The following is a 16,932-nucleotide window of genomic DNA, read 5'->3' on the forward strand; positions in this document are numbered from 1 at the left end:
TCTATTGGGATGATGATGTCCATATGCTTTATAAAGGTGTATTTATACATGCAAGGATTAATTGGGTTAAGTGGATGCATGGTCACTATCTTGTTTTGTTCCTATCATTGTTGTTTTCAAGTAATGGATTTTGTTTACTATTGTATGTCGTCTTGATTATGCGAGATTCAAATTCGAGGACAAATTGTTTTCAAGAAGACGGAAATGATAGCATCCAGGCTGGCCCACTTGCATTAATTGATGGGTTTCAATGAAATCAAGAAGATGCTTATGATGGAAGAAGAGCCCAAGAATGAGTCCAAGAATTATGGAGAAGAATGGGCAAAGTGCTACACATATTTCATGATTCAAGTCCAAGCCCAAAATGAAGAAGATTGAGCCCATATGGGCTGTGAGTAAATTTGGAAACTTTTCCTTATTTTCTTAGGAGAGAATTTTTGGTATTATTTTTACATGCTTTCCTAGTCCTAGTAGGATTTTATTTATTATTTTCATAATAGTAGATCCTAATCTCATGCTATTTGGTATAGCTTTTTCCTAGTCCTAGTTAGATTTAATAAAGGTAGATTCCAATCCCATGCTATTTGGGATCAATTTTTTTCCCTATATATAGGGATGAATTTTGTTATTTTGAAGGAGACAATATTATTATTAATTGAGAGTTTCTCTTATTGATACCTTTGTGTATGGCTACTTGGGATTTAGCTTGCAACCCTATAAGAACGATTTTTTAAGAGGTAAGATTAATTCTTAATTTGATCTTTGGTTTCTATTAAAGTTAATTAAAGAAGGTGATTAGTCTTATACTAATTGTTGTCTTTAATTTCTTTGAAATAAGGGTCTAGATCATTTTTTATCTAAGTTCTTGAATTGACTCTATTAGTATCATAATTAGTCTTAATCCGCTAATTTTGAATATTAAGATCAATTAGGTTTCTTAGCACTTAATCTCGAAATTGGAAATTTTATTCTCCCATTTTGACTATCTTTAATTTCTTACCTTTAATCTTAGTATTTTCGCTTCCGCATTATTTTCTTATTTATTAACGTAACCCGATTCTATTCTTATCACACGTGCAACCAGAAACTTAAAAATAAGGAAGAGAAGTAATAAGGGTAATCTTGATAGTCAAAATACTAACGCTGTTGGTTAGGATAACTTTGCGCAGTACGCATTACTAAGATAGCGCATCACGAATGTTAATGTTGGCTTCATAACTTTAAGCACGAAGTGATGACTTTCAATACTGTAATATTGTTTGTTCAGCAGACTCAAAAGAACTTCTATAGGCAAGCGGTGGAGGAGAAGCTAACATTGATCCGCAACACGTCTCCAATCTACTGCCACCAATACAGAAGCAACTATATCCATGGCTGAACCAATATCATCTCCGGCGAGCATAGTTTATCCGAATTCAGTAACTTTGTTTGAACCTAGAGAGAGAGAGAATTTGAAATTAGTAAATTAAACAAGGGGTATAATCTTGAACCCAAACAAATAGTCAAATCCTGAATCGACCCCTGCAGAGTCTTGCTTTGATGAAGGTATGCTTTGGGTGATGGACATAATAAATCAAGAAACAAAGCCACTATGTTTTTGCCTGCATCCATATTGGCAAAGAAGGTGAAATGCTACATTGAATAGAAGACTCATTGCAGCCAAAGAGCAGAAGTGCCAACTCTATCAATCAGTAGGTCACAGAGTGATGATTCCAACATTTTACATGAAAACAATCTGTTGATCCTGTATGCTAATGCATCTAGACAACAAAATTTGTTACATATAGGAAAACTTTACAATGACAACCAAATGTAAGTTTTATTTTCTTGGAGTCACCTTCCGCGTGGTGACTTATGATAGGCCTTTAATGGAGAGGCAGAGGGTGTAACGCTGAGTGATGAACGATGTCTAAATGGAGAAACTGGGACAGAGCTAGAAGTGGCTCGATGCTCGATCAGAGAGACTTTATTAGTGCCTTTCGGTGCTTGAAGCTGTTCAAGAGCAGCCAAAACCTCAGACATACGTGGCCTTAACTTGGGCTCATTGCTTAGACACTGCCAAGCAAGGTTAGCAGCTGTATATGCTCCTTTCTGAGGATATTGGCCCTCTAGTTTGGTGTCCATGATTCGGAACAACCTCCTCTTGTCCCCTAGATATGGCTTTGCCCAATCCACAAGATTCTGCTCTACGCCAACCTTTGTTTTATCGAGAGCACGACGCCCTGATAATAGTTCAAGCAATACAACCCCGAAGCTGTATACGTCACTTCTTGATGTCAATCGACCTGGCGGACAAAAATAACAACCAACAATGTCAACAACAGAATTTCGTCAATCAGATTTTTTAAACATAATCATTGTACTTAATCTTGTAGATTGACTGTGTAAAGTTATGCTCTCTTATGACAAGTAATCCATACTTTTTTCCTCCAAGAAAAACAGAGCAGTTTCTATAACAAGGTCAGAGACTAGTAAAATTAGCACTGACGACATTCATAGTACTTCCACACGAAAATATGTCCAATGAGATCACATTTTCTTGATGTTCAAGTTGAAAATGGCATAAGAAAGTTAGGATAACATTTTTCCAGTAATTCGTGAGACACCCGAGACTCAACTGGCAATATTTTTCTGTTGCAGAATCACTATTTTTTCTCTGTTTTAAACCGTAAATCATGTAAAAATGTACCTCTCAAGGACAATCTAATTGTCATGCTCAAAATAGCTATGCCAAAAAGCAAAATATCAACCTGTAGCAACATATTCTGGAGCAGCATAACCCTGTGTACCGATGACTTGAGTGGACACATGAGTACGATCACCAGTTGGGCCTGCCTTGGCCAAACCAAAATCAGACAACTTTGCGTTATATTCCTGCAGTAACAGACAGAACACAGATAGATATAGCTTTTACTAGTTTTAAAAGAGCCTGACACTGTTATAGAATTATATTTAAAGAAAGGCAGGAATTTGTGAGCTCATAATAGCTTAATACCTACCCCATCTAAGAGAATATTAGAAGCCTTAAAATCCCGATATATAACTTGTTCTTTCGCATCATGTAGGAAAGCAAGGCCTCTTGCAGCACCAATAGCCACTTTAATTCTTGTTGACCAAGTCAGAGGCTGAGGCCCTCCTGTTAAACAGATTCCAAGAATTACCACCAATTTATAAATCCAAATACTGTAATACACGTCTTCACTTGGAATGTTCGATAATTATCCATTTCACACAAGTGCTGTAACTAACACCCTCATGGATTAAATCAACAATCATCACAGAGTTAATCAACTTACGTCAATACTGTTTGACTACTTATATCACAGAGAAGACCAATAGATTCACTGGAAGAATAATGAAGCCAAAGTAAACCACAGAATATAGAATCAGATATTTGGCTTTTAAACCACAGAATGGCTCATACATCCTACTTACATTTCTTCAGTTTTCCTTTTAGTTTTTTGGTCTCTTAACTTTTTCCTTTCATGCGATTACTAGCAAACAGCTTCTAATACCCTAAAACATGATACAGTAGATAATATCAGCTATTCAGAAAGACCAAAACATAATCTTGTCGGTGAAAAAGGTACAGCTCTTCCTATTTTAATTCAGAAAATTTCGTATAACGAATTTATATTATGACATGTGAAACAATCCTGAGCTTTTGAAAAGAAAAAAAAAAACAAGAAAGCCGGCAGCAAAGAATCAATATGGTGAACAGGGACATGCAGCAATAAGGTAATAAAGGGATGTAAACAACTTTGGAACTGCTAGGGCATGAGAAAATCCAAAGAAAGGGAAGGGAAAAAGCTTAGGTAGTGAGCTTGACATACTTCGAAATAAATGGTTCTCCAGGCTTCCTTTAGGCATGAACTCATACACCAATAGTCGATCATCTCCCTCTATACAATACCCAATGAGTTTAACCAAGTTTGGATGACGAAGTTGCCCAAGGTAATTAACTTCAGTCTGTAAAGTATGTACCATCAATTACACGGCTAACAAGATTAATAAGTTATTTGAGTTGGAAATTTGCAAATGGAACATACCACCCACTCCTTGTGACCCTGAAAACCCTCTGGCTTCAATTTCTTGACCGCAATGACCATTCCAGAACCAGGCTTTGCAGCAGAAAGAGTATGTTCATCAATCCATCCTTTGAAAACGTAACCAAATCCTCCTTCGCCAAGAAGACTGTCAGGTCTAAAGTTTCTTGTTGCACTTTTCAATTCATTAAATGAGAAGGACTTAACATTGGGAGAAAACAAAATTTCGCCTTCGGATCTTGGAGTAGAAAGGGTATCACTGCTTTTCCGACTACAAGAGGGAATGCTTAGACTTGATAGAACAGAAGAATTACTGGTTCTGCTGGGAATCCTGGAGGCTCCAGCAGCTGCAAGACAGAATAGTAGAAAATGGCATTGCTCAGTTACATTTGATAATAACCATATCATAACCTTAACCCAACAAAAGCCTCAGATTAGTAACCAGAGGAAAGTAAACTCAAATAAGTATATAGATTGAACGAAAAATGTGCTTGCCAGCAGTATGCACTAATCAACTAAAGTTATAATATTTGACTAGCACAATACATAAACATGCCCTTTAACTTGGCGTCAGATTACATCTATGACCTCCAACTTTGGGTGTGCACAAGTAGGCCCTTACACTTGCATAAAGTTGAACAAGTAGACACATATGTCCTATATGGCGTCCTGCGTGGCCAATTCTTGTCCTTCATGGAGTCCTATGTGTATTATGCCACATAGTACGTGTGTGTCTACTTGTTCAACTTTATACAAGTTTAAGTGCCTACTTGTGCACACCCAAAGTTGGAGGGCATAGATGTGATTTGAGGTCAAGTTAAGGGGCATGTTTATGTATTATGCCTATTTGATTTTTCAACAAGAATCCAATGTAGTAGGATGTCATATGCGCAAAAAAAAAAAATTGGCAACCAAAAGAAAGATTCCCATTTAACTGTTAGTAATATTCATATAACAACAACAACATCATACCCAGTATATCCAACAAAGTGGGAGGATAATTATACGCAGTTCATACCACTACCTCTGTTTCTGATAGTCCATAATTGATATTCATATAACAAACAAATTGAGGAAACAATCTGATTGGCCTCTGTTATGCTTTCAAGATACTATGATTGACATATAGACTCACATATCTTCACATATAACATGCGCAAAATGCTAATAAAAGAATCAATCATTCTATAAGAAAGGACAGTCAGGGACACTATTGACACGACCCGAACCAGGGTCTTGTCGTAATGGGCATCTCAAGTCCAACAAGGACCAGAGACCACACCGATACCCAATCCAACCAACCAACATATACCCTGAGTCGGATGAATTCTGAACATATAACAAGATAGAGTAATTCAATATGTAACGACTTTGGGATAGGTCTATAACCGAGACCGACCCAAACAAGTCAATTCAACCAATAGCCACCCAAACCCAACAATAACTAAAACCATATCCATTCCATACCCAAGTCCAAAGTTGTCTATACAAAGCCTCTAAACGATGTCCAAGAATATCTATTCGGGACATGCCCCCAACCATAGCCAAAAACAAATGTCAAGAGAATAGCAAAGGCATAAGATAAACCATAACATGAAATGGGTCTTCCGAAGAATGGAAGCTCACCACTTCAGTCTGACTCAAAGTTGTCTTCGAATCCAAGTACTGAGCATGAGGTGGGATAGTATGGTCAGTTCTGGATCGCGTGGGAATACAGCGCCCGAAGACGGGTTAGCGTGATGAATGCTAGCATGTACTCAGGAATAAGGATAAAGTAACGTCATTATTCAAAACCAAAATAAATAACCATATGCAATCACATACATATATACATATATATCATACCGGGAATGGGAACCGAGTTTAGCATGCATTTAAAATCTTAACCTAGGTTTAGTAACTTTGCCGTCATAACCACCCACGGGCTATATGGATCCAGTGTTACCCTTGAACAAGCCCTAGTGCGTATAGCCACGCGAACTGGAGATACCATAGGTGGCTGAGGATTCCCTTATACCCTTCACCCTCTATGATACTTATGTACGTATATACACTTGGGGGATTCCCTTGTACCCCACAAGTACGTGGCCATCACGCCCAATCCTTATGTCGGCAAACATGAGTTTCTAGTGTCAACCTTTCGGACTCGCACCTTCACGACTAGCTATCACAACCCGTCATTATTGCCCAATTAAGACATTGGACACATAACCAAACCACCAATACATAACCAAACCACCAATTCGAGAAGTCAATTGTTAAGGCATTAGTTAGTGGTATCATCATACCGACTATAGTTTGCAAGCAATGCCATTAGCCAACACTTAGGGAATTCCATGTACCCCTAGACTACATTATAAAAATCACTTGGGGGATTCATGTGTACCCCACAAGGTTTTCATTATACGTTCACTTGGGGGATTCCCGTGTATCCCACAAGATTTTCAAAACCATCCTTAACCAATTAACCATGTATGACATGCATTAGTCTCAAGAAACAAACCAAACCAAGTAGTAATTCATAAACCAAAAACAATTATGCAAATGGGTTGAGTTTATTATCAATTTCCATTCCAAAACAATCAATTTGGGTTATATGGCCACCAAGGCCTTTCCCAACCATTTAAAACCAACCAAACCAATTTGGGTTCCATTACCATATTATGCAATGCAAAGTTTTCAATGAAAGTCAAACTATGAGACAAACCCATACTCATCGGCATTTTAACAAACATGTTGAGGGCATATAGTTTTCAAAACCAAAACCAAGAACCAATTGACCATTCCCATTAAACCACATGTTCAATTCCATAATTTTAACATGAAAACCATAAGAAAAACATGGGAAAACAACATTCATCCATTAACAACCAAAGTCTCCAACATACAATTCAAAACCAAACAATACCCACAATTAAACCATGAAAACCATTCATTAAAACATGAATTTAGTTGAAATAACACTAAGGGATGAGTAACATGACTTATTTACACAGATTCACGGAGAGATCTTGATCCTTAAGCCTATAGATGTTCACCTTGATGAAACCCTAGCTCAATCTTCTTGAGAGAGTTTTAGGAGTGTTTTGATCTTTCCAAGTGAGTTGTGAGAGGCCACAAAGTGTTGTAATACATGGGGTCTTAAGGGTTTTGGGGTGCGAAATATCCGAAATACCCTCAGCTTAAAAGCAAAAAAAATGAACGCGGGTGGGTACGATTTGGGCACCTCACTCGTACCCAATCATACAAGTGGTATCCCTAACTCGTACCCTAGAAAGTACCTCAAGGGCTTGACACTGTTAATCATACGATTGCCCTGCACCTCTCGTACCATCTCCATACGACTCGTATGGAGTCTAGTCGCACCTTGGACAGTAAGTGACATAGGATACACTGTTTACCCTATGACTTGGGCTCCTAAGTCGTACCCACATCTTACGACTGGTAAGCTCAAGTCGTATGATGGCCAGAGAGTTCAAAACCCAGGAAATTTCCATGGGTCAAACTCAGGGTGTTTCAATTCTCTCTCACTTGGATCATTCGTCCTCGAATAACAGGTAAAAGCAAGAACAAGCACGATTTAACAAATTATTACCCATCAAACCTCCCCTTAACCAAGTTACAAAGCAAGATTTTATGAAGAACACATACTTACGCACGAATTTTCGGAACGGAGAACAAATACGGATACTTGGACTTCATGTCCTCTTCCACATCCCAAGTAGCTGCTTTATCCACAACTCATACATCTAAAATCCCCTAAATATGGCCACACTCCCCACCGAGCTTTCAACATGAAGACAACACTTCTCCATCTCAACCTTCCAACTTCCCCATGAACACATAACTAGAGGGCTTGAGTATAACCGCATATCCGTCTCAAGTTAAAGACTAATTGGGAGTTAAGGGTGCTAGTGGAAGCCATGGGACCCTTTACTTTACATCATTCCGATAATACCACCCCGTCTATCACTATTATCAAGAAACCTCAGGTCTTAATCAAGGAGCTTTAGCCGCATAACACAATGGTTGGGTAGCTATCAACCCCTTCCTAATATTCAAGCCTGCCTCTCTACCTCCGCGTTATGGATCTCCCACCTAAAAGCTAGAAACCTTCAATCACCATCACAAAGGTTTTCACCGCACCTCCCTACTTAACTATTTCACAGGACAAAGTTCATCTTATTCTTCCATTTACACTATTACCCTTAGCTCTAGTAGTCACCCCAGAATTTCACAACAAAGGACATTTACTCTCTCGTCCAAAACATCACTACACTCCCAAGGTTACACCATCCTAACATAAGAAGGGTCACTGAGGATCTAGAGTATAAGCATCAAGAAGGAGGGGGGTTACTTCCCAATTACAACTCTTATCTATCATACTACCCAAGGCGATACCTACGAAACGAGATACGGTACAATAGGCACGAGGTACTCCAAAGCAACCACCCAGGTTATAAATGAAAGATTACTCCACAATAAACACACCATAATACGAGTACTTCGGACTTGGAACAGGAAGAAACACGACTACATACATCATAGGTAGTGTAGCGTAAAGCCGAGATTCATATTCAGGGAACAAAGCGAAGATTGCCGCTTGAAACTACTGTTTCTTGGAACCAGGCATGACTTAAGACCCGAATATACGAATCATGAGTATCATGGCATAGAGCTTGAACACCTGGAAGCTCGGATTTCTGAGGACTATTATTGCCTTTGATCCAGGGGCTAGTGTATGGACATACACGGCACATAAAATGTGGACCTTAGGCATAAGCATTATTAGAATGCGTGCAACACTAGTAGAGTGCCCTCTTAATCGAAATAGGAGAGAATCGCTAGAATAAGAGTAAATTCACCCCGACTTTCCCTTGAAGTCCACCGCTAGCAGAAAATTTAAGATTAGCCCTTCGATCTCCATCTTACTACACCTATAAGCATAACACTCCGCTCTAAGGGGTATTACTAGGGACACGTGGCTCTTTTATACTTAAAATCTCATCTATCCGGATTCTACCTGAGGTCCAGCATAGACTCACAAAACCCATGCCCTAACCCTTTCAATGACTTAGCCCCAATCCATCAGTTCAACCTGGACCTTCGGCCTTTATGTCACAACTTTCCCACTCCTGTATCCCTGAGTCATCAACCTCGTCTCTTCCGCACACCCCACCAAGCCTACTAATCTACCCCTACAACTCTCACCTAGCTATCCTCGAACTAAGATACTCTCTTCACCAAAATCAACATCTAAGGTTCAAACTTAGTGTCTATCAACTATCATGCACTACCAACCGAGTACCCCCCATATAGAATATATATATGGTCCACCCCACGAGGAGGTCACCCCAAATTTCTTGTCCACCCGCCAGTAACCTATACATACCCGGAAGAAACCATCCCCTTATGCACAAAAGGCGAAAGAGCCCCACGGATAAACGCTAGGGCGGAAAATCCTTACCATAAGGATACTTCAACTGTCCCTTAAGATCCTCCAACTCAGCTGGAGTCATTATGAGTCATTATATACTGGAAAATAGAGATAGGACGAGTGTTTGAAATAAAATCAATTCAAACTCAATCTCCCTGGGAGGTGAAGGGGACACCCGGAAGGTCATCAAGAAAGACCTCAAGAGATTCACTCACCACCAGGACAGAATGCAAAGGACCCTCCGAGTTAGAATCTTTACCTCGGATCAAATGGTAAAGACACTACTTGGAATTTAATTTCTGGGCTGTAAAGTACCCCATAGACTCCATTATAAAAATCACTTGGGGGATTCCTGTGTACCCCACAAGGTTTTCAAAACCATCCTTAACCAATTAACCATGTATGCCATGCATTAGTCTCAAGAAACAAACCAAACCAAGTAGTAATGCATAAACCAAAAACAATTATGCAGGTGGGTTAAGTTTATTACCAATTTCCATTTCAAAACAATCAATTTGGGTTCTATGGCCACTAAGGCCTTTCCCAACCATTTAAAACCAACCAAACCAATTTGGGTTCCATTACCATATTATGCAATGCAAAGTTTTCAATGAAAGTCAAACTATGTGACAAAGCCAATCTCATAGACATTTTAACAAGCATGTTGAGGGCATATAATTTCCAAAACCAAAACCAAGAACCAATTGACCATCCTCATGAAACCACATGTTCAATTCCACAATTTTAACATGAAAACCATAAGAAAGAAATGGGAAAACAATATTCATCCATTAACAACCAAAAGCCCAAAATATAATTCAAAACCAAATAATACCCACAATTAAACCATGAAAACCATTCATTAAAACATGAATTTAGTTGAACTAACAATGAGGAAGGAGTAACATGCCTTATTTACGAAGATTTACGGAGAGATCTTGATCCTTAAGCCTCTAGATGTTCACCTCGAAGAAACCTAGCCCAATCTTCTTGAGAGAGTTTAGAGATAGTTTTTAGAAGTGTTTTGATCTTTCCAAGTGAGTTATGAGAGGCCACAAAGTGTTATAAGACGTGGGGTCTTAAGGGTTTTGGGGTGGGAATTGTCCGGAATACCCTCAGCTAAAAGCAAAAAAATGAACGCAGGTGGGTACGGTTTGGGCACCTCACTCGTACCCAATCATACGAGTGGTATCCCTAACTCGTACCCTAGACAATACCTCAAGGGCTTGACACTGTTAATCATACGATTGCCCTACTCCTCCCGTACCATCTCCATACGACTCGTATGGAGTCTAGTCGTACCTTGGACAGTAAGTGACATAGGACCACTGTTTACCATACGACTTGGGCTCCTAAGTCGTACCCGTATCATACGACTGGTAAGCTCAAGTCGTATGATGGTTCGAGAGTTCAAAACCCATGAAATTTCCAAGGGTCAAACTCAGGGTGTTTCAACTATGCTCCTGCTATGCGTAGGGTCGGGGAAGGACCGGACAACAAGGGTCTTTTGTAGACTGCTTTACCTTTCATTTCTGCAAAAAGGAGTTTCCATGGCTCGAACTCGTGACTTTTAGGTCATATTACAACAATTTTACCAATTACGCCAAGGCTCCCCTTCAAAGAATCATTCTTTCCATCATCATCAACAACAACAACATACCCCGTATATTCTTACCAAAAAAGGTCTGGGGAGGATAAGTGTATCCAATCTATACCACTACCTCAGAGGTGAGATAAAGAGATTGTTTAGGATAGACTAAACACTCATTCCATATGAGAGAAAAATGAATCACCTATAACCTTAAAAAAATGATCCTATTCCACGAGTGTTAAAATATGCAGCATTAGTTTGAAGTTAAGGGTTTCAATTGGCATTGATAAGCTTAAGCAACAAATGTTTATTTTCTCTTTCCATAAGCTTTCATCTTTGACAATAGTCATCCACCTCAATTGTAAATTCAGTCAAGTCTATAAACTTAATTCTAAAAACATCACTTGAACATGCCATTTAACAATCTCAATTGAGACTTTCTTATAACAAAAGAAACTGCACTAAATCCTCCTTTCAAATTTTATGGTAGTACATGCAAAGGCGGAGCCAGAATTCCTAGAATTCCTAGTTTATGCAGGTTGACCACAATCATTTTTGCTTACTGCATTCAGGATAGATTACAACAACAACATACCCAGTGTATTCCCACAATGTGGGATTTGGGGAGGGTAAGTGTACGCAATCCATAACACTATCTTGGATGAGGTAAAGAGGTTGTTTCCGATAGATCCCCGGATTCACAATAGATTATCTATACATATTAAATAAATAATTTAATACAGATACAGGTTTTGAGCTAAAGCTATTGGGTTCAGCCGACCGTCGTTTTAAGGCTTGTTCTAACCTCCACGTACATGGGATGACAGATCGGAGAATTCACCATCATATTAGGTTTAGGTTTCAGTTAACATTCAAAGTTGCAGTACTTTGTCTTTAACTGGGCATGACCTAGAAAATGTGCACAGCTTAACAATTGGCAGTGGAATCACAATCTTGCAGGTAACAACTCATATCAAAGTCACGTTCTTCACCTAAAGCAATGATTTAAGAAAAAGAAGTCATCTACAAGTCCTAAAATAAACAGAGTGAAAAAAAAGCTCAAAATATCTAACAAGATACCCCAGTCTCCTCTGAACAGGATAGAAGTTGCCAATTCAAACAACGATATTATAGAAAATTCAAACAAATATTCATAATGAACAATCAGAAGCAAAGGGCATCCCATAATTATCTTCTCAAATCAATTAAATTAAATATTTGTGCTTTATACAGGTATTATTGAGTATGTTAACTTCAGTGTTATCTTGTTCTATTACTATTCCTTATCTTATCTTAGACTGCTTTATTTTGAGCCGATAGTCTATCGAAAACAGCCTCTCTATCTAGTATGGACTGCGTGCACTTACCCTCCCCAAATCCCACTTAGTGGGAATATACTGGGTATGTTGTTGTTGTTGTATTTGTGCTTTATACACCAAAACATTGAGTTCCCACTTATAAAACCAAGATCATAATAAAGTGCAGTACTTATAAATAGGTACTCCCTCTGGTCCAATATAAATGAATTGTTGGGACGTAGCACAACTTCACAAAGATATTTAAGGACACAAATCAAAGGGTAATTTCCAATACAACCCTTTTGATTCAATGTGAAACCATAAATATAACTTTGTAAATAGTGCAATTCATCTCCTAGAAAAATATTAAGTAGTTAGAAACATCATTAAAAAGAGGGAGGTCCTTTGGAGATGCTTGGAGGTGAGAGGGGTCCCGGTGGCGTACATCAGAGCTATCAAGGACATGTACGATGAAGGGAAGACTCGAGTGAGGACGGTGCATTTTTCGGTCGAGACAGGATTGCATCAGGGATCGACTCTTAGTCCGTTCCTTTTTGCGTTGATGATGGACGTGTTGACGCGGAGTATCCAAGGCGAGGTGCCTTGGTGTATGTTATTTACGGATGATGTAGTGTTGATTGATAAAGTGGGGGGGTTGAATGACAAATTGGAGGTTTGGAGGCAAACCCTTGAGTCTAAGGGGTTTAGGTTGAGTAGGTCCAAGATGGAGTATTTGGAATGCAAGTTTAGTGACTCGAGGCAGGAGGATGAAGTGGTGGTGAGGTTGGACTCCCAGGATGTGTGTAAGAGGTATAGTTTTAAGTACCTTGGGTCTATGATCCAGGGGATGGTGAGATTGGTGAGGATGTTTCTAACCGTATTGGAGCAGGTTGGATGAAGTAGAGGCTCGTCTCGGGAGTGTTGTGCGATAAGAAGGTGCCCCTTAAGCTTAAAGGCAAATTCTATAGAGTGGCAGTTCGTCCAGTCATGTTGTATGGGGCGGAGTGTTGGCCAGTTAAGCACGTTCACATCCAAAATTGAAGGTGACGGAAATGAGAATGTTGCATTGGATGTGTGGGCTTACTAAATGGGATAGAGTTAGGAATGAGATTATCCGGGATAAGGTTGGAGTGGCTTCGGTGGAGGACAAGATGCGGGAAGGAAGGCCGAGATGGTTTGGGCATGTGATGAGGAGGGGCGCGGATGCTCTGGTTCGGAGGTGTGAGAGGCTAGCGTTGGATGGCTTCAGGAGGAGAAGAGGTAGGCCGAAGAAATACCGGAGAGAGGTAATTAGGCATGACATAGAGCAGCTTCAGCTTACTGAGGATATGACCCTATATAGGAAGGCGTGGAGGTCGAGGATTAGGGTAGAAGGCTAGTGTTAGTGTGTGGGTTGTAGCTAGCAGTCAAGAGAGTTCTTGTGTAGCCGGATTTAGTAATCATAGGACAGTGTAAATAGGTGTCTTTGGTATGTGAGTGTATGTCACTACTAGGTGGGTGTCCTATTTTCTATTGCTTAGTTCCTATTTTCTTATTTCGTATTGCTCTTATTTCCCGTATTTCATATTTCTGCGATTTTATTCTATTATTTCCTATTCTTTATTTCGGTTATGTCATCCATCCCCTTGTTTATTATCTTTTATCTTGAGCCGGGGGACTATCGGAAACAACCTCTCTACTTCTTCGGAGGTAGCGGTATGGACTGCGTGCATCTTACCCTCTCCAGAGCCCACGTTGTGGGAATACACTGGGTTTGTTGTTGTTGTTGAACTTCAAAAAATTCATTTAATTTGAACTATAAAATGATCCTAACAATTCATTTATATTAGACTAGACAAAGTAATTAATAACTTCAAGCGCTTATCCGTTTGGCCATAAAAAAATTTCACTTTTTTCCGAAAAATTATTTTACTTCAGTGAAAATTGGGGTGTTTGGCCATAAAAATTCCAAATCTAATTTCAAATTATTTTTGGAAAAGTGAAAAACAAGTTTTACTTGTAATAAAGTTCATCTTGTTAACTTCAATTCCAACTTCAATTTCATTTTTATTTATTGTTACAAATGACCCCATTTTTTTTATTTTTATAAAAACACCCAATTGATTTCATCTAACAACTAGAGTAAATGTCTAACTACCACATTGCGCACTTTTTCTTACTTCCATCGCTAAAAGATCTCAAAATTAAAGGCAACTTCAATTTTTTTCTTCTTCCTCAAAATCTCATCATAATACATGGAAGCTTAACCCATTCATTCTTGCGATTCTTTATGCATCACCAACAACAAAAGCAACATTACTGTCTCCTCTCATATTTGGTTGCATCTTGTAGGTAAATTAGTTAAGTTGGGTGATTTAGATAGTTTTTAAAAATTAGGGGTATAAAATTATATTTAAAAAAGTGTTTCCAAAAGTCTAAAAATAATTTCCAAAAAGACATGGTCAAATACAACTCCAACTTCAACTTTAATTCTAACTCCAAAAAAAATTTTATTTTCATGGCCAAACACCGTCCAAATGGGAAAAGAAAAAAAAAAGCAGTCCAAACGAAAAAAAAATTCACTAAGGCATTATTCAGTTTCTGCTGTTAATAAACTAATCAGAAATCATTCAAGATTATCACAAACAACAACTATGCCTCAGCCCAAACAAGTCAGGATCGGCTATATAAACCTCCACATCTTCATTTAAGCTCATTTCATATCATCATCCAACTAAATAAAATAAAAGTGAAAAACAAGTTATATATAGAGGGGGAAAACAAAATCACACTCATCTCAGGAATATTAGTAGCTCATTGGTTAGTTATCTAAACTTTCATTTTGTTGATGAACATTTGATTCCCCGCCTTATAATCCCCTCTCCATTTCTTTTCCCCTACCCCCAATTTATAAAAAAAAAAAAAGAAAAATCTCAAAGCAAAAGAAGTGATCATTAATTTTTTTCATACACAAAAAAGGAAGTTCAGCAAGTTCTAGAAAACAGAAAAGAGCATAGCAAGAACAAGTACAGAACAAAAAAAGGAAAGTACCAGAAATGTTTTGAGAGCTGAGACTGGTATCAACTCTAGCTGATGAACCTAAACAATTACCCATCAGACAACAATCTGCTTTACAAAAATGGACAGACCCCAAAACAAGAATGTCTTTTCCTTATATTTTCCAAATATCAAGAAATACAAAACATAGGTATATCTAATTAATTGAGAAAATGAAAAAGGGTAATGGCTGGGAAAAGCTAGAGAAAAGTGTGTTTTTCTTGTAAAACAATGTGAAACGTAGAGAAATGCTGGATTACCTTTTATTTTTATTTATTTTATTTTATTTGTTGTTTTGTTTGGTAAGATAATGTTCTAGACATACTTTTGTACCAATCCGCACTAACATCGCGTACATTGGGTTTTTCTATCGCTTCGCACTCCCTCCCTTTACTTTTAATTTGTCTATAATAAAATGAACTTTGCACTTTTAAAAACAATAATAAATAAAATGTGTGTTCTATTATGATATTTATATACAACAATAACAACAACATACGTGTGTATTCCCACGTAATGAAGTTTGAAAACGATAGAGTGTACGCAGACCATACCACTACCTTAGATGAAGTAGAGACGTTATTTCCGGTGGACCCCCGGCTTAGAACCGATAACAGTATAACAAACACAAAAGATAAGTGTAAAATAAACTAACACCGCTAGCAACAAGATAATACTACCACCACAAGATAAAAATAAGATCTAACCTAATAGACATCATACAGCACCACGCATAAAAAACCAGACACAAAAGAACGCTCCCTCATTGTTATTGACACGCTCCCACCCCCTAACCCTCTACCCTAATTCGCGTCCTCCGCACCTTCCTATCAAGGATCATGTCCTCCGTAAGTTATAACTGCTCCATATCATGCCTAATCACCTCCCTCTAATATTTCTTTGGTTTACCTCTACCCCGCCTAAAATCATCCATAGCTAGTGTCTCACACCTCCGCACAAGAGCATTCGAGACCCTCCTTATCACGTGTCCGAACTAACGTAACCTCACTTCTCGCATCTTATCCCTCCACCGACGCAACTCCCAAGTCCCACCTTCTTCCGAATAATCTCATTCCTCATCCTATCTTTCCTCATCCAAAAGTTGAAGGTGGCGGAACTGGTGATTGAAGACACCGATCGTAGTTGTTCAAATAACTTCCCTAAGAATAGAATTGCCTCGATTAAACCCAAATTGCGATTGCTTACTTATAGAATGTCCTCATAACTTACCTAGAGAAAAGAGGATATAAAACAGTAATTATGATTCATGAATGAAGAAAATATATATGACAACAACATATACTAAATAGTAATCACACATAAGGATGACATATAATTTATTTTTTTGGATTTTTCAAGGTATCCCCCACAGCCGGCACCCATGAGACTAATCCTCCGTTCCTCGGTCAGCGCATTTTGCAGTAGGAAATTGACCACAGAGTTTTCTCCATTCGCCAGAGGCGGGGATCGAACGCCCGACCTCTTGCTTAAGGGATATAGCGCTGAACCACTATGCCAACTCTG

At 38.6% G+C, this 16,932-nt stretch overlaps 1 protein-coding gene across 1 annotated transcript; it reads right to left on the minus strand.

Annotated features, from left to right (window-relative positions):
- Positions 1-1,114: 1,114 nt before the first annotated feature.
- LOC107878232 (probable serine/threonine-protein kinase PBL3) lies at positions 1,115-15,679 on the minus strand. Its single transcript, XM_016725154.2, has 7 exons — positions 15,403-15,679; positions 4,050-4,393; positions 3,834-3,969; positions 3,000-3,136; positions 2,751-2,874; positions 1,838-2,285; positions 1,115-1,434 (listed from the first exon to the last, which is right to left on the minus strand). The coding sequence occupies exons 1-7, from the start codon at positions 15,464-15,466 to the stop codon at positions 1,416-1,418; spliced, it is 1,272 nt and encodes a 423-aa protein (XP_016580640.1). The 5' UTR covers positions 15,467-15,679; the 3' UTR covers positions 1,115-1,415.
- Positions 15,680-16,932: the final 1,253 nt, after the last annotated feature.

Source organism: Capsicum annuum, chromosome 1 (genome assembly GCF_002878395.1).
Source record: "Capsicum annuum cultivar UCD-10X-F1 chromosome 1, UCD10Xv1.1, whole genome shotgun sequence".
NCBI classification, from domain to species: Eukaryota; Viridiplantae; Streptophyta; class Magnoliopsida; order Solanales; family Solanaceae; genus Capsicum; species Capsicum annuum.

What these genes read in the sequence shown, in the direction of transcription:
- LOC107878232 (XM_016725154.2), bottom strand. Translation starts at nt 15,466, where the DNA reads ATGGGTAATTGTTTAGGTTCATCAGCTAGAGTTGATACCAGTCTCAGC. An exon ending in CAGCTCTCAAAACATTTCTG is followed by an intron (nt 4,394 to 15,402) that starts GTACTTTCCTTT and finishes TCTGTCTTGCAG; the next exon opens with CTGCTGGAGCCTCCAGGATT. An exon ending in TCCAGAATATGTTGCTACAG is followed by an intron (nt 2,286 to 2,750) that starts GTTGATATTTTG and finishes TTTGTCCGCCAG; the next exon opens with GTCGATTGACATCAAGAAGT.